This window comes from Eschscholzia californica, unplaced genomic scaffold, assembly GCF_041429995.1.
Source record: "Eschscholzia californica isolate CP2 unplaced genomic scaffold, dmEscCali1.0.p SCAF_4, whole genome shotgun sequence".
NCBI lineage: Eukaryota > Viridiplantae > Streptophyta > Magnoliopsida > Ranunculales > Papaveraceae > Eschscholzia > Eschscholzia californica.
The window spans coordinates 6,248,099-6,270,438 of NW_028238461.1; the positions used below are offsets into that span (position 1 = coordinate 6,248,099).

Below are 22,340 nucleotides of genomic sequence, written 5' to 3' on the forward strand. Positions count from 1 at the left end.
GTTGCTATAGGCATGTAGTTATAATCATGCCATATCGGCTTCTGAGTTAAATTTCGAGTAAGACTAAGGAATTAGTCCTTGTATCGAGAGAGAACCTAGAATTAGAACAAGGGTTCGTGTTGAATGAACAAATTAATATATATATATATATATATATATATATATATATATATATATATATATATATATATATGTTTTGCGATCTCTCAATGGGCCAAATTCGAAACAGTCATCCTATCGATAAATGCCCGAAAGAGCCACCTCGAAACAACACCTTTCGACAAATAAAAGGAAACAACATCAACAGAAGTTAGACGTGGCCAATGTAGTTGAACGCAACTAAAGAACTCCTTGGGAATTATTTCTTAGATTTCATAAGATAATAAGGCATTGTGAATGGAACACCAATATTTGCTACATCCACGAACACTACGGGATTTGATACTGGGTATCAAACCGAAGAATAGCCAAGATTCAACAAACAATATCAATTCCAAGCAATGAACAAGATACCGCAAAGGCCAGGTACCTTCTCATCGACATTATCAATCGGGGCCAATTTAAGTTGTTCTATAGTTGATATCGAAGTCTCTTCGAAATCAAATTATTTTAATATATATATATATATATATATATATATATTAAAGTAGCACTGCCACAGCAAAAAATTCCAGCATTCTGAATTTAATAAATGACGTAACTTGAGAATAAGAATACTTTTACAATATTTTCCTGGGTCAAAAACCCCTAGTTAATAAAAATAAACATTAATAAACCTTAATTGTGATAATCTATAACCATTGTTCTGCAAAATCGAGGAACCCTCTTAACTTAGTTTTATAACTCAGAAAATCAAAACTAGGCAAGCTTCGGATTCCATATTAGACAACCTCTTCAGACAGCCGGAGGGGATGGATCACTACCCCATTACGAGATGATGGAATACGTCCCCATCTCCCAAGCCGTGGTTCCTGTTCCAGAATGTTTACAACCGTTGGTTAATTCAGAATTTTACGAATAAGATCAAATTAAGAGTCCAAAGAACTACTACAAATTTGAGTATACAATCTGGAAATATCGAAATTACGTATAGAGTTAAACAGGAAGAAGTGCTGACCTGTCCAATTCCAGCTACAAGGAACTTTCCAGATTTTGCAAATGCTAGGTCATTAACAAACCCATCCTGTGTTTCATAGAAATAGTCAGATTATAAGGAGAATACCAGAGAAATACAATACAACAAGACACAGCCTACTGGCATCCTGCCTAATTAAAATGGTTTTAGCACACATGAGGAGCAAGTACTAAGAATATATCTCAACATAGAAACATTTCGATCTCAACATTGTAATTTTTCGTTTTTTTGGGCAGATAAAGTTGCAAAGTTAGGGCCCTGAAGATTCTGTAAAGTTTTCCTTCCCTTCAATCAATCAAATTGTTCAAAAGAAAAAGAAAAAAGTAATGACTAGGACAACAAGAGATCCTCCAGTGGATGCTCTTGAGGATCTTCAAAATTACTACCTCCATGCCGTCATGGAGTTCTAAATAGAGTCACTCACTGGAGATGGATAGACTCTAAATATCCTATGCGGCACACTAAGTTTCAGAGGATTGAGTCTCCCATTAAAGATGTTCTAAGTAATTTGGAAATTTCTTCTGCAAAATAAACTCAATTACGGTATCATGCCTGGTCCATCATAATCATGAGAAGAAAACAAATTCTAAATTAAGGCAAATAAACGTGTATAACAAGTATTTAATATTGGCAAAACTCTGGGAACTATAGAGAAAAAAGTAAACAACCGTAAGTCTTTTGGAAAACGTCCTATTGACATTAATTAAGAGAACATAACCATAGAGATAAGAATTTATCCACAGCAAGGGAGGAAAACTCACAACAGGAAGGTCATGTAAAGGTTGGACTTGGAGAGTTTTGGCCTCACTGTCAATGGACCATAGACGAACAACACCATTACCAGCTCCTGATGCAGCAAGATCACTGCTTCTACACACAGCGACTGAACTAACCCATGAGCGTGCAGATGAACAATACCTTTCAGCTTTGACATTTCCATTTTCTGTTTGGACAAGAGTGACGTAATTAATAAGATAGAAAGTAGAGGAATGCAAGGGAAAATTAGATCGAGATTTATGTGAACGATGAATATGTATGTCTAGTTATCATTAGCATACAGGGAAACATGTGAATCTAACTTCGAGACTAACTTAGTGAGATTTCTCCTTGTTTTATTATTACTACTCATTGGTCTGCAGTGCTTTCTAATTACAGATCAATATTCATCATCTCGAACGGTACAAAGACTCTCTAGATACATAGAACTGTTCTTTCCTTTTGTCGTGCCAATAAACAAATAAATATTTGTGACCAACCATCAGTACTGTCAGACGAGCTATTTTGAACATTAGCATCAACAGTAGTCAACTTAATACCTGCGTCGTCATCATTGGGCATTCTGTTGTCTTTCGCCGTGAACTCATCATCAGAAACAACAGGATGTGCATTTTTTACAATATAGATAGGTTTTTTCCGTGACACATTCCAATACTCAACACTTCCATCATCTGAACCCGATAGGAATTCGTCGTTGCTAATAAAACAGCAAGCCTCTAAGGATGCGGCTGGAGCACGGAAGACTAGCTGACTTTCCTCAGGTACCTAGTTGTGAACAGGTGGAACGGTTAACCACAAATAGAAGTGCCAGATTTGTATCATAAAAAAAAAAACCATGATCTTAAATATTCTTCAAAACCACATGCCTAAGTCATATATAATCTTCAAAGAAAGTTGCTCAGCCATCCCTAAAAATCTAACTCAAATTAGTATTAGGCTATGTGAGATGCGAACTATGGTCAATCATCTGATTCGAATAATCCAAACTTATTTCTTTTCTGAATTCCTATATCTTTCTTCAATCTACTTCTACATCTCTCTCAACTGGAAAATGAAATATTCATGTAATTGTAAGAGAGCAGATAGAAGGAAAACTCCTTGAAATCATAAAACATCTTTTAACAATTAAGATATTAGGAATGATAGAATGTTTGCAAAGAATAAACCTCACCTTCCATAAGCGCATTGTCCGATCACGTCCAACAGTTAATAGACGTTCTTTCCGTAGACAATCAACAGTCAATACTTCGCCTTGGTGACCAAATAATGTGTCCATGTATGCTCTGTCTTCCACATTCCATAACTTGATAGTTCGATCAAAGGCCCCAGAGATCAATTCTGTAGTTCCCTGCCTAAAAGTCAAACATGACACAGGGCCTCTGTGACCAGGAAACGCCTGTATGACAAGAATATATTATAAGAACCTTCAACCTAAGACATAGTATATTAATGGTAAGTGTTGGACTTTATAATGGACGATAGATGTTTTAGTTGGCCATATAACTACAATTCATGAACAAATACTCTGAGCTAGAAGCTGATACAACATAAGACATTTCCGAAAATTCAATTTTACAAAAAATGCCATAGGGATTTCCATAGAACAATCTTCGGATGCTCTGAACATGTAGGAGAGAATCCATATCCTACAATTGAGGCAAGTTCTAATATGAAATACATTCATAAGGGTGGCGGGCGACCAGACAGTATCTACAGAGGGTTAGTTCACATTCCCATTTCCATACTAGTTGTAACCTATTTGGTAGAAATCTAAAATCAACAAGTCCAAACATAGAACCATGATACTCAACCAGTATTACTTTTTATCTGCGAAAAAGAAGACCCATTTACTAGTTGGCCAACCCATAGGTGCTCCCCTCTGCCCAATCATGCACTGATACACCACATGTACTGCAGATTAAAGACCCACGGATCAAATTATCTGTACTTCCAACCGTCACTTCCATTGAAATCCTAGTATCCTACTCATTTCACAGTTGAACTAATGACTCCATTAACTTCGCACTTCAAAAAGGCAATAACTCATGTGTTGCCTACACAACGATTAACATTATTTTCTATAATGTAAGTAAACATCAATTACCTGAATATGCTGTCGTGTACGTATATCCCATAAATGAACATGACGATCCAAGCCTCCTGTAGCCAAATACCGACCATCAGAACTTACGGCCATTGATAGAACATGTTTACTTGGCTTTTTGGTTGGATTTTGGTGATTCTTTGCACCATGTGAGCTCATTACTTCCTTAGAGGGCCATATGAATTTTCCAGTTTTCCCGCTTTCTACGTCCCACTGAACAATGATTCCATCTTTTGACGCTGAATAGCCAGTTGAATCATCCTCTGCTAGAGCTATAGCAGTGACAGACTGGCGATGTCTAGCTATGACTCGAAACTCATCAAGAGTTTCTGGCTTTTGAACCCTGTAAATTTTCATAATGGTAAGTATATGCATATGCATATCCAATACATAACACGAGAAGAGAGCAATTGTATTTGATTGCATTTCTTAATAATAAAAATATAATGCGGAACATTTTGATCTACTTGTTTTACGATCAAGTTAAGAAGCGCCAAATCCCTCAGCAAGTCCTATAAACTGAGACGCGCTGAAAGTTACCAACTAAACAAAAAAACCATACTTCAAGAGCCCACTTGATTTTGCAACCCAATAACTAACTTACGCCTGCAATATATATTTTGTACTACACCCAAAAATTTGAACTTTTTTTTTTTTGAGACGTGAAAAAAAAGAACAACTTTTCTTTGAATAATTTGATCGAGTTAAAGGAAACGAACTATACAGAGGAAAAAATGTCAACTTCACTACAACATTTTACATGGGTCACTGTGATCACAAAAACAACCCTCTTTCTCCAAGAATTTGAGTTGTTTTCTTTGATTCCCTCAAGAAATGTTTGAAGAAAACCTACTCAAATATTTACAATGAGGATATTTGTTGTTCTTCCACTAAGCATTTAGGTTCCACACCATTATTCTCTCTTCGGGTATTTTTCTCTCTCACTTCCCATTCTTCAAAAACTTATACCCATATCAGATTTGAATAGGTAACATTTTTTTTAAAGCATAATAAATTGTTAATGGGAATGAATTCAAATATCGAATAACCTAAAAATCGAAAATACCCAAACAAAAAAATGAAATTTTCTTAAAAAAAATGTTACCTAGATGCAATCAATCTCCGAACTCGCCCACTCTCTTCGAGCTGATTCTGCTGAAGCAACTTAGTAACTATTGAATCTCTCTTACCTGCTTTCTCTTCTTCATCAGTTTCTCCACCTTCTTCAGAATCATCCTCTTCTTCCTGCTGACGTCTAACCATATTTCTTATACTCTCTACATACTCCTTTGCTACTCTATGTCTTTTCTCATCAGCAGTTTCTGCTGCAAATTCATCTTCCTCTTCTTCTTCATTCCCATTCCCATATTTAAATTTACCTTCTTCATCATCATCATCATCATCAACTTCATTATCATCATCATCATCACTTTCTACAATCTCATTAATACCAATATCTTTCTCAAACTTCCTTCTTCTCTTTGAATCATGACTAAAGAATGAATCTTGCTCTAAAGTAAAAGGGTTTTTCTTGGTTTTTTTTCCGCCACCAATGGGGGCCTTCTTCTTCGTTACTTTGCTCATATTCAGCAAAGTATGGGGATTTCACACAGAGAGAGATGCCAAACTGTATTTGGTATTTCAGATTCAATCAGGTTTTTTTTTGAAGAGGTGGCCTTGCGAGGTTTTCTGGTTCAGTTTTGCTCAAAAACTAGGGTTTATCAGAGGGTTTTGTAATGAACAATCGGTAAGCGGCAAGTGAAGAGCAGAAAATAGCGGAAGAGAGAGAAACTGGAGATGATTTGCGATGGTTAAGGGCAGGCTAGTAAGGAACCGTTGGATCAATTTTTTGGGTTAATTTCGTTTTGGCCACTAATTTGTGATCAACTCGCCGGTTTAACCCTCATAAATGTCGCAGTTCGATTTAGCTCAAAAAATTTAACACTTTTCGAAAATACCCTTAGGTTATATCTCATAAATCTTCAAACACTAATTAGAAATAATTCCATTTTTGTCCGAAAAGATTGATCCTCGAGAGCTAGGTCGAATGGTCGACCATTTATATTTTATAGGAACTAAAACAGCGAGGTGGTCATAAATTGGGGGCAAAACAGAATAAATCGAAAAAATTGATTTACAAACTAAATTTGAGAGATTGTTAAAGGCCATGTATTTTGCAAACTTGACTTAGTCAATTCATCACGACCAAGTTTGGTTAAAGGCAATGCTACTTCTGAAGGTTAAGTTCACCACCCGCCAAAAAATTGTCGGTCGTCCATCTCCGAACGGCGACCTTGACTTGAGAAAAAAAAATTTTCTCCTCTCGTCTTCATCTGATAACCGATGTTTGAAAAATAGTTCGACAAACATTCCTCATGGGATTTGTAGATTTCAGTTTTAAGCATCAACACATCACAATCTGAGTAAACGGATATTGGATCGGGAAAAAAAAAATGTAAATTGGGACGAGGGGTTGATGCACCTACATTTACTTGATGACTAAGCACTTTCTAGAATGCGGTTGTTTCACTATTATGTGGTCTTAGCAGCATGAAAAGTTCATCGGGATTTCAACAAATTACCCCATAGGTTTATACTTTTGATTAATGTCTCTTAGTTTTTTGCGATAAACAAGATAAGAAATTTGGTATCGACATACTGTGATAACAAAGCACCAAACAGAAAAATTATATGTAAAAAGTTGTTACGTACATGATATTTAGTCAAGGTCGTCCACCGAAGTCGGTCAAGGTCGTCCACCAGAGTCGGTCAAGGTCGTCCGCCGGAGTCGGTCAAGGTCGTCCGCCGGAGTCAGTCCAACGCCGTTAGGGCAACCCCTGATTGAGGTATTGCCTCTTAAACACGCATTGTATTTAAACAAACTAGAGATTGGCTGAAAGAGAGTGTTTGATTTTTTAGCACTAAGTGATATCACTTGTAAGTGATATGGCGTTTGTTTTCATCATTTCTAAGTTTTTGAATTTTGTTTTTATGTTAATTTTAAATGTTACAAAAATGAGAAATTGTCTATTTTGATCCTAAAGTAGTTACATTTTAGCATTTCATGCTAATTCATTATGCTCGCGAGTTTGGATACAAGATAATTACGATTTATAAATATTTTGTGTTGAAAATATTAACATCAAATAATTAAGAATTATGAACGAGAAAAAACTTAAGTTGCGTAATGGAGTTTGGGTGGTTCCATGATTAATGAAGAAAGAGATGCGAAAAAAAAAGCAGGAGAAAAGCTTAGGTGAAGGATGAGTGAAGAAGGAAAATAGTCATCGCTAAAGTCATAAAAAGATTTTTTTACTTATCAATTGTTTAGGATTTTATTTTTAGTTATAATTATATTGGTTATTATTATATTCGGAGAAGGATAAAAATGTCTTTTTTAGCACTTAGAAAGTAAGTGCAAAAACATAAGCTCCAAATTGCAGCTTACTTTTTTGCACTTACTTTGACCCCACTTACAAGTGATATTCACTTATTAAGTGAAAAATCAAACAACCTAAAATTGTCGGTCCGCACTTATTAAGTGAAAATCACTTAATAAGTGCGAAAATCAAACACCCTCTGACCTCATTTAGTTACACACACATAGCTTATATTATGAGCTTTTCTATAAGCCCATAAATAAAAGCACTTTTTAAAAATCTGTCTGAGTCGTTTGGTACGCTACATAAATAATGTTTTTATATCTTAATAAGCTAGATATGACATTTGGTAAGAAAATATAATCTTCGTATTGTAGTTATCAAACAATATGCTTATATCATTATATTAATAAAAAAATTATAAACATTAAATACTAAAATAAAATAATAGAATTTTTTTAATTTTCATAAACACATAAAGATCAAAATTTGAAATGGGGTTGGTGGAGGTGGTGTAGTGTGGTGGTGGAGTGGTCGATTTGTGGCGATGGTGGTGAAGTGGTTGTGGTAGTGGTAGTGGTGGAGTTGCACCGAAGGTGAAGCTACGTCGGAGGTGGTATGGAAGTGGTGGCATAGGTGGTGGGGTGATGGTGAGAGGTGGTGGAGTGATTGTGGTGGTAGAGGTGGTGGAGTGGTTGTGATGGTGATCAGGGGCGAGCCCACATAGGGGCCCGTGGGGGCGCAGGCCCCCACGACCCTAATGTGACTCGCCTATGTTCATATGCTACTATATTATATATGTGTATTTCCGTTATGAGATATCAACCTTTCTTAGCTTAGGTGGTGAAACAGTGGAGTTGCATCGCAAAGGTCAAGGGATCGAAAACCATGCAAACCACATTTTTTTCGAGAATTTCTACCAACACATTTTTATCTAGAATGCCTACTACTTAGATTAGTTGAAATTGTTCATTGAAAATATATTATGAAGGGCATGTTCCGCTTAAAATTGGTTATAATTAATTGAGATAACTCAATTTTGACCTACTCAAAGTCACCAACTAAATAAAATGGCATCCAAGAGATGATGAGTATTTTAAACAACCCCTTTAATATTGATTTTGTGTGATTTTTTCGTGATTTGTATTTTGGACTTCAAAATTGTCTTTTACATTTTTTTTGTCATAGTAAATATGTTAATAGAAAGAAAACTTTTTCTTCATCTTTTCTTCCATTACGATCACTTCCTCTTCATCATCTACCATCGTTTCTTCTTAATCTTCACCAATATCTTTTCATCCCCTCCTTTGTTTTTTATTTCAATATCATTTGGGAATCCAGTTGGGGGAAGATCCTTGAACCATATTGATGAGAAATTTTGAGATTGCTTGTTATGCATCAAAATTGTTATAGAATATCATGTTGAATTTGCTTTTCGGTTCTAGCTTAATCGCGTACTATGAAATTCTTTCATTAGCTATAACGAAAAGGTGCCCCCACTCATAAAAATTTCTAGCTTCGCCACTGATGGTGATGGATGTTTATTGATGGTGTCAAAAAAAAAATTTATTTTATTTTCATAGCTAGCTTTTAATAAGCAGCTATAAAAAAGCCACAAAAATTGTGGCTTCTGCTTTTTAGAGAAAATCGGTTTTTCTAGTTTAAAATAAGCTAAAGTTTTTTGAACTAAATGCGTAAAGTTTTTAATAAGCGCTTAAAGTATGCTAAAAGCTCTGTAACAACTTTGGACATTGCCGGGCTGTTACTTATTCAGATTCGGGTTACAAAATCGAACCGTATTAACAAAGTTCCGGGTCTGTTAAAACTGACCCGCTGAGCATTCTTCGCCGCCATTAACAAACTTCGTAACCTGTGAGGAAAGGTCATACCAAACCCTCTTCCATCAGAACAAACAAAATTCCGTCCTCTGATTTCCTATTTCCTCTCCATTAGATTACCTCTCTCTCTCTCTCTCTGTACAGATATATATCAATCTTTATGTTCCATTGATTGAACCAAGCTCCGAAGAAACCCTAATTTCAAGATGGATGATACTGAAGGAGGTTTGAGCTTCGATTTTGAAGGTGGTTTAGATACTACCACAACCGCCAATCCTTCGGCTTCTGTTAACTTGGTAACCACTGATTCAGTTGCCGTCTCCGGTGTTAACCCAACAACAGTAGGTAATCCTGGCACCGGCCCTACCACTGAACCAGTACCGGGATTCTACAATGGCCGAAGAAGTTTCCGGCAGACTGTTTGTCGTCATTGGTTAAGGAGTTTATGTATGAAGGGAGATGCTTGTGGATTTCTCCATCAGTATGATAAATCAAGAATGCCTGTTTGTCGATTTTTTCGTTTGTATGGAGAGTGTCGAGAGCAAGATTGTGTTTATAAACACACTAACGAAGACATTAAAGAATGCAATATGTAAGAAATTGCCTTCCTTTCTCTGGGTTATTTCGAATTTTTTGCTTTCATATTTGAAGAAATTTGACATCTTTTTTGCTGATTTTATGATTGATAGTTAGATCCTGGGAAGCTTTGTTACTTTGGATAATTTTGGGTACAATTTGTTGAGGCCATTGGTCAAGGAAGCTAATTCGTACAAATTAGGGTTTAGGGTATAATTCAATGTGTACAATTTGTCGAGGGCATTGGTCCGGGAAGCTGATTCATACAAATTAGGGTTCAGGGTATCAATCAATGGGTAAAATTTGTCAGAGGGCATTGGTCAGGGAAGCTAATTCATACAAATTAGGGTTTAGGGTATCAGTCAATGGGTATAATTTGTTGAGGTCATTAGTCAATGAAGCTAATTCATACAAATTAGGGTTAGGGTATCATTCAATGGGTATAATTTGTTGAGGGCATTGGTTAGGGTAGCAAGTCATACAATTAGGTTTAGGGTGTCATTCAATGGGTATATTGTTCTCTTTTTAAGTTAGTCTCTTGATGAGTTGAAAGAAAATTGATAGAATTAGACCTTCAATGCATGTTTTAGTGTCCATTATCTTTCAGTTGATTAAGATCTTTCCTATCTGAGGAAGGCAAATAGCTTCTTTAACTGTTTGCTGAATGAATATTTTGAGGACAGTTATCAATTTAACCAATTCTTTGATAGTTTTATATTGAGTTTTACTTTATCCACATCTTAAACTATTGTTTCTGATGGATTTTTACTTGTAATCTGCAGGTATAAGTTAGGTTTTTGTCCTAATGGCCCTGACTGCCGATATAGACATGTAAAGCTGCCCGGACCTCCACCTCCTGTTGAAGAAGTCTTTCAGAAACTTCAGCAGATGAGTTCCTATAATTATGGTACCTCAAATAGGTTTTTCCAACCCCGAAGTTATACGCAGCAAATGGAAAGGCCTCCATTTCCGCAAGGTTCTAACGCTACTAATCAAGCTCCAGCAGTAAAGCAACCTACGACTGCAGATTCTCCTAACATGCAGCAGCAACAACAGTTGCAAGTTCAACAGCCTCAACAACAGCAGGGTAACCAGAGCCAGACACCAAGTAACCCAGATGGAAACCAAAGCAGCAAATCTGTGCCGCTTCCTCAAGGATTATCTCGGTGTGTGCAGAGCTTTTAGACTATTTCCTTAGGTTAAGCATCTTATTGTATTATTATACTGACATCTTTTCTATAAGTGGTGAGCTGTATTGTTTTTTAGAAGCATTTATCTATGGTTTCAGCTCCACCTTTATGTACTTAGTGTGGATTTTACCTTTTCAATAATTAGTTTCAATATGATTTCATATCCCCCTTCCCCACTTAGCTCCTTGTTCGAAGGGGGCTCTTATGATTGTGTCGACCATCGCTAAGCAACCTATTAACCAATAAAGGGAGTATCTATCTGGTGATGTATACTGCAGACAAGTTTTAGTGCGGGTTTTGTTTTTGAATTTCAAATGCGCTTGTATACCTTAATGCGCTTGAAGTGGAGCTAACACCATAGAGAATCTAGTGATTGGTGGAAGATGCAGCAGGAAATCTTGCTCTAGTTTTTCACTCCTACAGATGGAATTGGTTCACTCATTCTTATAGTAGATTGGTGGAAGATGCAGCAGGAAAAACTGATCCAATTGTGTATAATTGGATCGTGGTCCTTAATGAAGTGTTCCGAAGGAGGATAAAAGTCAAAGTATAAAAGTTGAAAATTTTTATGGGTTTTCTAGGAGATCTCTATCTTTCTAGGATGCATATGTGTACATTTACTTCACAAACTTGATATTAAATCATCACTTCAACAGAAATCTATCTCTTAATTAAAAAAATGTTAAACTATTTTTAGTAAATGATATTATAATGCCACTCTGTTGTCATTTGTGTTGTCTAATTCTATCTATTCCTTTTCTGGAATGAAGTTTTTTTCCTATTTTAGATTTGTTCTTTAATCTTTATTTACTGAACTTATGTCTGTATGCAGCATTGACATTTATAGCGGACATTGGATCCCTTGTGACCTGTAACCACGAGGCATCTTACATCCTCCTTGCGCAAGGCTAGGAGGATTTATAAACTATGAATCCACCCTCATTGTCTAAAGAAGATGTAGGATGTCCTGAGGGGTGGATCCCTCTCTAATGGTACGGATTCGAGGAAATCCTTCGTTGTCTGTACACGGTGCCAAGTGGGGGATAGTTTCAATTTTGAGGGGCCCACGATCGGGATAATTAAGGACCTCTGTCATGGCTTTCTCTTGGGCAGTTTGGGGCAGTTCACACCAATGCCATTACTCCTCAATAGGAGGTCCTGTTTGATTTAAGTTATAGGAAATATAGTACCAATTTAAGCCTCTAGCCTTTCCCATGTCACTTTGGCTTGAGTCATAGTACCAATTTAAGCCTCTAGCCTTTCCCATGTCACTTTGGCTTGAGACTCATTTACTTGTATTTTCATATGACATATATAATCGGCAGGTTTTATTTTTGTGTAGTTTGTGCTTCTGCATACTTCTTCTCTGGCAAATGTCTAATTACTTTGACCTTTTTGGATTATTAAAAATAGGTATTTTATTGTTAAAAGTTGCAATCGTGAAAATCTGGAGCTATCTGTGCAACAAGGAGTTTGGGCAACTCAGAGGCTCAATGAGCCTAAATTAAATGAAGCTTTTGACTCGGTCGAGAATGTGATTTTGATCTTTTCAGTCAACCGGACTCGTCATTTCCAGGTATATTTGATAATTCTTTATTCTGATGAATCTGATTGTAAATGCTATTTAGTAAGCAAAGCTCAATTAGATATCTTCAGCTGTTGGTGCTTTAGAGTTTTGACAAGGCTTTATTTCCATTGCTATAACTCTGTATTTAACAATGATATGTTTCCATATGCTCTATTTTACTTTACTTACTCTGTGTTTAGGTCTAATCAATCATCATAATAGATAAAGCATGGATTTTATGGTTTACCTTAGCATATAAGCTTAGGTTGCGTTGTGCAATTTTTTGATTTATTGTGAAATCTTTGGCTGTTTGCCAGGGATGTGCAAAAATGATGTCTAAAATTGGTGGTTTTGTTGGGGGAGGAAACTGGAAGTATGCACATGGAACTGCTCACTACGGGAGGAATTTCGCGGTTAAATGGTTAAAGGTACATTTTCTCAGGCCTTCGTTTACAAGTGTTCAACTTTATGTCCTACAACTATTATATACTTTGTGGTCGTTCTTTCCGACGGGCAGAAAAAAAGTTAACTTACGTGTGCGGAGTAGTTTGGGTATCATTTCTGGAGTAGTTTTACCTTTTCTTCCCTTGACTTCCGTGTTGAATGCAAACCTATTCTATATTAATAATATAATGCTGTGTGCATATTTATAATGATATATTTTGCCATCTCCTCAAGAAAAGAAGGAAATACATCTCAGTTGTATCTCAAGTCGGAGTTCTGAGGATTGTGCAAAGTTTGCATACCGTTGTACAACCTGGTGTTACTGAAGAGTGACCTTCTGGTTATTATAGGTTTCAGTTGTGAAGTAACTTTTAATTAAAATCTTTCAAAAAAAGATATACCAGAAGCGCTTCACCTTAATTTTTTTCTTCAGAATTTGGCAAGCAACTATTAATCCTAGGAGAGTCGTAGCCTTAAATCATTAAGCCTGAAATTGATGAACTACACACTATGCGGAATATCATCAAGGCATCCATATGAGCAATGTTTGGGTCTTCAAGGAGGCAATGGACTTCGTTGCTTGAAGATTGTCAGAGTCATATTTTATTAAGATATAGTGTTTGACCATGTAAATCCTTTAGCTGACATGATTAAAAAGCGATGAAATTGATCTCTCAGACAAAAGCTACTTGCTTAAAATTGGCTTGATACTGAAATGGACCGCCTAATAGTTTGTTTGTTTAGCATTTCTCTCATGCTTTGTATATATGGATTAACTCACTCTTTGAAGTTATATATTGCATATGTATCTTTTTGTTATCCTGTAGGTTATGGTAATATGATCCTCTGCCTAAGAATGAATTGTGCATGTCTATCCCTATGACTTTCTTTGATGCCTTCTTTTTTTGTACGTGCAGCTATGTGAGCTGTCCTTTCATAATGCTCGTCACCTTAGGAATCCATACAATGAGAACTTACCAGTGAAGGTGGGTGGAATAGTAACTCTTTCTTTAAGAGGAAGGACCAAATATTATATTCTCTGCTAATCTTTCCTCTCTTCCTCCGTTGAGCTTTTTTTATAACCTGTAAGAGCGAGGAACTTTTAAGTCTCTTACTACCGGCGAATGTTTGTAGAACCTAGAACTACGAGCACTGGATTATCTGCATGTTGAGATTCTTACCAAAGATACCTACTTTTGGGAAAATTTGGGTCCTAGTTGTTGGTTCTGAAGGAGCTAATGAACTACCCCAATATAAGCCCTACTACAGTCAGCTGCTCGTTAGGGCTTCTCTCCTGTACATGTGGGCTCTATCGAATACTCATGCATAACAATGCTCACGCAGTTTCACCTTTGTGAATTGCTCGATGATTTGTAAATTTTTGTTCGAAGCTTTAAAATATGTTAAAGCACTCTGGAGGCTGAGATACATATGTTCATCTCTGCATAATGCTTGATGACTATATAGAAATTGTTGTTGCACGTTTTCTTGTTTGTTTGTTTGTATTCCTATTCTCTTGAAGCTTTTATCAATGGACGATTTACGCTGAATCTTTTTACAATGGGTGAGAAGAGTTCCACTTTGTGGAAAACAAAGTATTGGAGTCTTAGCTCTTCTATTTGTCTGTCCTCTAATTTGCAGAATTTTTTTTCTTTTTCTCCTTGGAGTGTATTTCAGATTAGTCGAGACTGTCAAGAGCTGGAACCCTCCATTGGTGAGCAGTTGGCATCTCTGCTTTATCTTGAACCAGATAGTGAATTAATGGTAAGTTCCTGTTTGTGGACAATTGGAGAATAGGGTACTTTTTTGGTCTCCATCTGTACATTCTAAATAGAAGTGAGTAGGAAACATGATCGGCAGCTACCTTTATTTTGCATCTTCTCATATCTGAATATATGGCATGAAAATGTTAGTTGCACTTGTCATACTAGAGCATACCATATGCATCACTGTCACATGGCTATTTAGTTTACCTCAGTCTTCCTGTTTCTACTGAAGTGCAGTATTAGTGTTCTTTCTGCCTTTCCCAAGGCTTCTCTTGATTGTCTTGGAAAGTTAGAATTGTTTATATCTCCTCCTTCGGGGGCAAGCCTAACTTGAACTCATTGGGACATTACTTGATAGTGATAGAAAGGATCACACTTTTCCTGATACTGAGATTTGATGAGGCCCAAAATAGCTAATCTGCAGAAGTCAGATTTGGATTCTCAGTTGACTTGGGACTAGCAATTAGGAGGGACTAATTTTTGGAAGTTAATTGGAAGGGACTTACTGGAAGGGACTAATTGGAAGTGCTTAACCACACGTGTGTTGTATACATGAACATAGCGAAGCACTTGGATTCATATTACGTATTCCTAACTTGTTTATAAATCAGTATTACCAAAAACACTACCCCGCCTCCTTGCATACCAAATTCTGAACTCCAATCCTGTATTTAGGTACCTTCGCAATCCTATATTCTTAATGTGGCAAACCGACAGTTTCAGCCTTAATTGACGCAAAATTTGGCCTTAGTCACCATCTTCTTGATTGCGAGACTTCCTTTTGTCCCGTCCCAGCGATCTCTTATGGGAACACATTTGTTTTTTGTTAAGTCAGAATTTATTGGATTTTCCTTCTGCTTCGGTGTTTCCCCTTTCACCCTAACATTTATGTGTGGCACAGTCACCTAAACTTTTCAGTTGGTTCCCCGACATGGGGAGGCTTGGAACCAAATTTATAGAAGAGAAAGTTCATGTAATGTATGCAGAGTCCTTGCATGATCTTTTGTGGTCTAACTATGGAATTTTCTCTGGTTCAGGAAATATCTGTTGCAGCAGAAACAAAACGAGAGGAGGAGAAAGCAAAGGGAGTTAACCCAGATGATGCAGCTGAGAACCCAGACATTGTTCCTTTTGAGGACAATGAAGAAGAGGAAGAAGAAGAAAGTGATGAAGAGGATGAAACCTACAACCAGGCTCTTGCTGCAGGTAGAGGAAGGGGGAGAGGAATGATGTGGCCCCCACAAATGCAGTTTCGTGGGCCAAGACCTTTACCTGGGGTTCGCGGGTTTCCACCTGTCATGATGGGCGCTGAAGGATTTCCTTACGGAGCTGTCACACCTGATGGGTTCCCCATGCAGGACATGTACGGTGCAGCTTCCCGTGTCTTTACACCATTTGGTCCTAGGTTTCCCAACGACTTCACGGGCATGGGCCAGAATCCAGCAATGGGCTTCAATCCTATGGACGGAACGGGCCCTACACCAGGCATGGTTTTTCACGGCCGCCCTTCCCAACTTGGGAACGTCTTTCCTGGTGGTGGTCCTGGGATGATGATGGGACCAGGAAGGCCTCCATTCATGGGTGGGATGGGTATGCCAGCTGCAGCTCCTGTTAGAGCGAATCGACCAATTGGTATGCAGCAGTTCCGTCAACCACCGCCTCCTCAACCCTCACAAAACCCTAACTGGGCGATGAAGAGAGATCAGAGGCGAACAGGTAATGATAGGAATGACAGATATAGTGCAGGTTCAGACCAAAGCAAGGGTCAGGATATGGCAGGTCCTGCTGGTGGTGGTGGACCAGATGAAGAAACTAAGTATCAACAAGGCCTCAGACCTCAAAGTGAGGACTCATTTGGTGGCGGTGGTGGTGGTGTTGCAGGTGGTGGAAATAGCTTCCGCAATGACGAGAGCGAGAGTGAGGATGAAGCACCAAGGCGATCAAGGCATCGGTGAAGCTCCCTCAGCAGCTCTCGCCTCAGAGACTTGAGTTGTTATTTTGTCAGCTAACTTTTTTTCTTCTTTGGTTTACCCAACTGAATTCATTCAACTTGTTACATTATACATTAGAATATTTTCTTATTCGTCTTGACTATGTAGGGCATCCGTTATGTCACTAAGAATTGTAGAGTGTGATTGAAGAAAATTATTATCAGATTTTTTGAATTCTAGCTCATTTGAAGAGGAGAGTTATATACTGACTGAATATAAACCTTTTAAAGTTTTTGGTGTATGTGTAAAGTATCACCAATTCAGGAGAAAAACCCCAATATATGTGGATTTTTTTGGTCTTCAACTAGTTTATGTAAGAGCATTTGAATGGTATATAAGATCTATTTCACAAGAGTTTAGAGATTCCAATTCTTATAATTTATTTGATCTATTGGAGATTAACTTTGGATATGGTGGTTAGGTTTTTCTTCCCGGCAAGAAAATGCAATGGAAAAGGATGACATCTAGATGGTTTTTTTTTCATTTGCTCGCATGAGTTTGACTTGTATGAAACATATTTTTTGTTGGAATGTCATTAGTTCAAATTTGTATGAAACGTTTTTTTGTTGAAATGTAATTCGATCAAGTGTGTACGAAGCTCAATCTCCCAAGTCTAATTTGTTTTGATCATTGGGTATAATTTATTTCAATAATGGGTTATTTTTCTTCAAAGCCACAAATTAATCAGAAAGCAACATTCATATCTAAAGTTAGTATATAAATTTGAATATGAGGAAAAAGAACAAAATGAGCTCGATATGAACCCTAATTTTGATTGTTGTACTAAGTGTTTAGGACTCGATAAGTGCAAAGTCCGACACTTTAAAATCAATGATGTGTTCTTAATAAGTGCAGAACTCTAAATAATAGCGAGAGATCATCATAAAATTCCAGCTTACGAATAATTTAGTTCTCTAGGCGTTGCATGTATAGACTGGTTACCTTAGCTGACACACATGCCACAACCCTCTCACTTGAGACAGCCATAGCCCATAGGCGAGCTGCCATCCAGGTTTAAACTTTGCCAAAATTGTGTCATGTGAGAATATTGTATGTACAGACGGCTCTCTTTGAAGTGTGACAGAAGTGATAACAAATCCAAATTGCTTTTGACTACTTCGTTAGAGAAGTTGAATTTCTGTTTTATTCTATACTCCTTAGTCCTTAGAAGGTGGATGTCAAGGTTAAGTAACCATCTTCAGTTCTTCCCATTTCTCCTAACCTTATCAAAACCACTATTAACCAATCCCAATCTACTCTATCAAACTTCACCCACTTCCTCAATCTTGTCTGGGAAAACCCTAGCTACCCATTACACCTCTGCTTCATTGTCACCTACCAAGCAAAACTTACTAACCATCAATGAATACACTCTCTCCAGTGCTCTTAAGACTACATCATTTGGATCTTCTACTACTCCAAAACAGATCCAAGCTGCTATTATTAAGTTTGGGTTTCACCAATTTACTATTTTAATGACAGCTTTGATGAATTCTAACTTGAAATATGGTCATTTAAGAGATGCTAGAGATGTATTCGACGAAATGTCTGAAAGAGATGTTGTTTCTTGGACTTCTATGATTGTGGGTTACTCACATAATCATAAATTTATTGAATCATTGAACTTGTTTAGGAGGATGATGATGATGGGATATGATGTAGTTCCAAATGAATATTCGTTTTCGGGTGCTTTAAGTGCTTGTTCTGGTCTTCAAGCTCTTGAACAAGGTAAACAAATACATGCCCATATTTTGATTTCAGGTGTGTTAGGTGTTAATCTTGTGTTGCAGAATAGTTTGCTTAATATGTACTCAAGATGTAAATGTATTACTAGTTGTCGAAAATTATTTGATTCAATGATTGTGAAAGAGATGATTGCTTGGAATGAAATGATCTCTGGTTATCTTAAATGTGAAGAAGGCGAAGAAGCTATGAAATTGTTTGCTTCCATGATTTCTAAAGGTTTAAAACCGGATAAGTTCTCGTATTCTATTAGTATTGATGCTTGTGCTTGTTTAGTTTCAATTCAACAAGGAAATCAGATTCATGCTTGCATAATTAAAAATGGGTTTGAGTCAGATTTGATCATTAGGAATTCTTTGGTTGATATGTATGCAAAATGTGGATGTGTTCATTCTGCAAAGCTTGTCTTTAATCCAATGCCAACTAGAGATACTCTTTTATGGACTACCATGATTTCTGCATTTGGCAAAAATGGGCAAGTTGATGGTGTTCTTATATTGTTTGAAAAGATGCTTGAATTGAATATTAGGCCCGATGGTATCACTTATCTGGCTGTATTATCAGCTTGCAGTCATGGAGGTCTTATCGATAAAGGTCGGAAATATTTTAGGTTAATGACAGAAGAGAACTCGATTTCTGCCGGACCAGAGCATTATTCTTGCATGGTTGATCTTTTATGCCGAAATGGGAACTTGTTGGAAGCCTTACAGTTCATAAAGAAAATGCCTTTGGAGCCAAGTATTAGTGTTTGGTCAACTTTTCTTCATTTTTGTAGATCCTATGGAGAGATTGAGCTCGCACTATATGCAGCAGAGAAGATTGTGGAACTTGATCCAGAAAACTCGAGCAATTTTGTTGTACTTTCAAATATGTATGCTGAAGAATGTGTTTGGGATGAAACAAAGAAGATAAGAGAGCGAATGAAGAAAAATAGTGTTAAAAAAGAGCCTGGTTGTAGTTGGGTTGAGCTGAAAAATGGTGTTCACGTCTTTCTTACAGCAGATAAATCACATCCAGAGATGAATGAGATTTTATTGACGTTAAAGGGATTGATGGGGAAACACTGGATTGACGTGGAACTTTTAGAAGATTAGGAACAACTTGGATGATCTCAGACATTAGACTGGCGGTTCGAGCGAGTAGACTGGTAGTCTAGTCGTATGAGACTTGGTCCCTAGTATACCAAGTGCTTCCGTTACAAGTGAAAGGGCTTGTGATCTCCTCAATGGAGAACTTTGGGGGGTATTTCTTACCACCAGCTAAGTATCACTTCGTCGCGACTGGATCCAGCTATGAGTTGAACCTGCTACTATTATCACACCCGAGAATAGAAGTTACATCTGGTCTCCACAATGGAAAGCATTTGGCATTATTTCCCATCTCCAGCTAAGTATCACTTTGCTGGGACTGGGGCAAGCTATGTGCTAAACCGGCTTGAAGGAGCGCCCTTTGGTTCATTTGGGTAGGCCCGTGAGTTGGTCGATACTACCCAGATTGAGAAGTTACAATTTGTCTCCGCAGTGGAAAGAATTTAAAATACTGGCTAAATATCTCATTTTTCGTACAGGGTCAAGCTACATGCTGAACCGCCTTGTAGGTGAGCCTCATGGTTCATCCAAATAGGCCCGTGGGGCGGTTGTTACTAAGATCATACCCAGGCAGAGAAGCTACTTGTGGTCTCTCCTCGAACTATTCTGCTTATTGAACCTGTAAAGTTGCAAGTTTACCAAGGCATCAATAAGTTTTTTTTTTTTTGATGAGGAAGGCATCGATAAGTTTAGTTTCTAAATGTAGATCCCAAAATTTAAGGTTAACCTATTCTTGTTCTTGAAAATATTTTAATTTTTTTTATTATGCTTACAATAACAAGATAGTTCATCTATGTTCTTTTTTTTTTTGTTTAATTCTTGTCATGTGTATCTTCTGTATAGTTTGATCTTCTCCACACAACACATTTACTCATAAAAACTCTACACTGCTCCAAAATCCGACATGTTACACGAGATTTACTTATCTGAATATGTTACAAAGTGTGAGAGTGATAATGAAAAAGTGCAACTCACAGATGTTAGTACCCAGAATCTATATGACGAGGCGGACACCTAGTTTATCCCTATCTCTAACTTCTTTCTCTCTCCCGTCCCTCTCTCCCTCTCTATCTCTAAGCAATCCAGACCTCCATGAATGAAGATCAGAAGTTTCACCTCCCGCATCTCTCCCCCCTCTCTCTTCAGGAGTTTATGTCAACACTATCTAGGACCCAGAAATAACATTTTTTTTTACATCCATAAATAGCATTTGGTAAGAGCAAATCTGATTTAGGTAATTGCCTGTTTTTATCCAATTAATGAATGTAGGCCATTTCGAGATCCACTTAATTAATCAGAAAACTTCAGTCTTGAGAGAAACTTAGACCTTGATATAATGACATCAATAGAGGGAGTTAGGATGCAAACATATCATTAATTGGCACTAATTATTTAGACCCCACTTCAAGATTTCATCTAGGGATGTAGACAACTCCTTGCCCTCTGATATTTGACTAATTTTTCTGTATAATTCTATATCTTGACAATTTTACTATTAGACCCTTAATGAAAATATTGCTATAATTAAGGAGAAGTTGCAGTTAGGAAATGACAGAGTTGATATGGCCCATACCTAAGCCAAAAACAAAATGGAAGACAGCTTGTTATGGTGTTTGTTTATGCTTTTGAGTACTATTTAGAAAAGGGATTATATATTGAAACCTATAAATTTCTCCCAAAAAAACTTCTTGTTTATGTAAACATCTCGTGTTAATAAAAAACAAAAACTAATAGAAACATTTATTCAACTATCATAAACACGCTTTGGTCGTATCGTCGTTTTTTTGTTGCAAGGTCGTATAGTCGTTGTAACGATTAGTTTTGTTGTTTGTGTGACTGCGTTTTTGTTCAAATATCTACTCGTTTCTGTCAAACCATTTACATATAACAATTTAATTGTTGAAACAGGTCAAATATAACTTCATTTAGTCCTAATGAAACAATAAGATCACTCCACGGAAGTTAAAAAATAATAATTAACAGGATACCAATCTTCTTCAACAAAAATATAACGGAATTCCGATCCATTAGGTCTAGTGAATGTTATTCAAATGAAATCCCCAGAAATTTTCTCACTTGAAAATCTAACAACTTGAAGTGTGTTAGTATAATATTATATTACATGTATAGCATCCATGGTCTAAATAACTTAGGATGCCAATAAGTATGACCCAATTTACAAATGCAGATGAATCTTATGGGGCCATTGTAGGATTTTCTTGGACTGTTTCTTGAAAATTCAGTTTACATCTTTATATACATAAAGAAATAAAAAATGTAAAATAATTGAAAGATTATTGTTTCTAATGAGAAAATTATAAAATAAACATAACATGGTTTCTTGTTTGTTTTGGTTTTAAAAATGTTGATATTGCCAACTATAAACCCTACATTAATTATTTTTCTGTCGAATATTTTGTCGCTTATGTCTTTGGCATAATTTTTTATTTTTTCTACTGAAACAAATCTAAATCTAGTTGATACAATTGATTTCCTATGTGTACCTAAAAATCGAAACATTTAATTATATTTGTTAATATAAGATTGCAAAGTAACAATCGTTAAAGCAACATCGCAGTATAACAATGTTTGTATAATTTTCCTAATTTTACTAGATTGCAATTTGTGAAGGTAAATATTATAGGACAAATTTATTTCTTTTGTATGATATAATGGATTCGTTGACCTGAGCTTAATCGCTTTAAAATAATTCTGAACACATCTCGAGGGGAATGTGAGAG

The 22,340-nt window shown here is 36.7% G+C and overlaps 3 protein-coding genes across 3 annotated transcripts; 2 read left to right on the forward strand and 1 right to left on the reverse strand.

Annotated features, from left to right (window-relative positions):
- Positions 1-679: 679 nt before the first annotated feature.
- LOC147542033 (U3 snoRNP-associated protein-like EMB2271) lies at positions 680-5,843 on the reverse strand. The gene is made up of 7 exons (XM_086636238.1): positions 5,122-5,843; positions 4,017-4,359; positions 3,084-3,308; positions 2,452-2,677; positions 1,897-2,078; positions 1,118-1,183; positions 680-971 (listed from the first exon to the last, which is right to left on the reverse strand). The coding sequence occupies exons 1-7, from the start codon at positions 5,598-5,600 to the stop codon at positions 882-884; spliced, it is 1,611 nt and encodes a 536-aa protein (XP_086492364.1). The 5' UTR covers positions 5,601-5,843; the 3' UTR covers positions 680-881.
- A 3,245-nt stretch (positions 5,844-9,088) lies between these two features.
- On the forward strand, positions 9,089-17,120 carry CPSF30 (cleavage and polyadenylation specificity factor 30). The gene is made up of 7 exons (XM_086672804.1): positions 9,089-9,826; positions 10,593-10,976; positions 12,414-12,576; positions 12,885-12,995; positions 13,929-13,997; positions 14,689-14,775; positions 15,815-17,120. Exons 1-7 carry the CDS (start codon positions 9,441-9,443, stop codon positions 16,730-16,732), a joined length of 2,118 nt encoding a protein of 705 aa, XP_086528930.1. The 5' UTR covers positions 9,089-9,440; the 3' UTR covers positions 16,733-17,120.
- Positions 17,121-17,625: 505 nt separating this feature from the next.
- LOC147542035 (pentatricopeptide repeat-containing protein At2g13600-like) lies at positions 17,626-20,407 on the forward strand. Its single transcript, XM_086637438.1, has one exon. It carries the CDS (start codon positions 17,821-17,823, stop codon positions 19,603-19,605), a length of 1,785 nt encoding a protein of 594 aa, XP_086493564.1. The 5' UTR covers positions 17,626-17,820; the 3' UTR covers positions 19,606-20,407.
- The last annotated feature ends 1,933 nt before the right edge of the window (positions 20,408-22,340 follow it).

What these genes read in the sequence shown, in the direction of transcription:
- LOC147542033 (XM_086636238.1), bottom strand. Translation starts at nt 5,600, where the DNA reads ATGAGCAAAGTAACGAAGAAGAAGGCCCCCATTGGTGGCGGAAAAAAA. An exon ending in GTACACGACAGCATATTCAG is followed by an intron (nt 3,309 to 4,016) that starts GTAATTGATGTT and finishes CTTGTCATACAG; the next exon opens with GCGTTTCCTGGTCACAGAGG. An exon ending in TTGTAGCTGGAATTGGACAG is followed by an intron (nt 972 to 1,117) that starts GTCAGCACTTCT and finishes ATTCTGGAACAG; the next exon opens with GAACCACGGCTTGGGAGATG.
- CPSF30 (XM_086672804.1), top strand. Translation starts at nt 9,441, where the DNA reads ATGGATGATACTGAAGGAGGTTTGAGCTTCGATTTTGAAGGTGGTTTA. An exon ending in GACATTAAAGAATGCAATAT is followed by an intron (nt 9,827 to 10,592) that starts GTAAGAAATTGC and finishes TGTAATCTGCAG; the next exon opens with GTATAAGTTAGGTTTTTGTC. An exon ending in AACCAGATAGTGAATTAATG is followed by an intron (nt 14,776 to 15,814) that starts GTAAGTTCCTGT and finishes TCTCTGGTTCAG; the next exon opens with GAAATATCTGTTGCAGCAGA.
- LOC147542035 (XM_086637438.1), top strand. Translation starts at nt 17,821, where the DNA reads ATGTACAGACGGCTCTCTTTGAAGTGTGACAGAAGTGATAACAAATCC.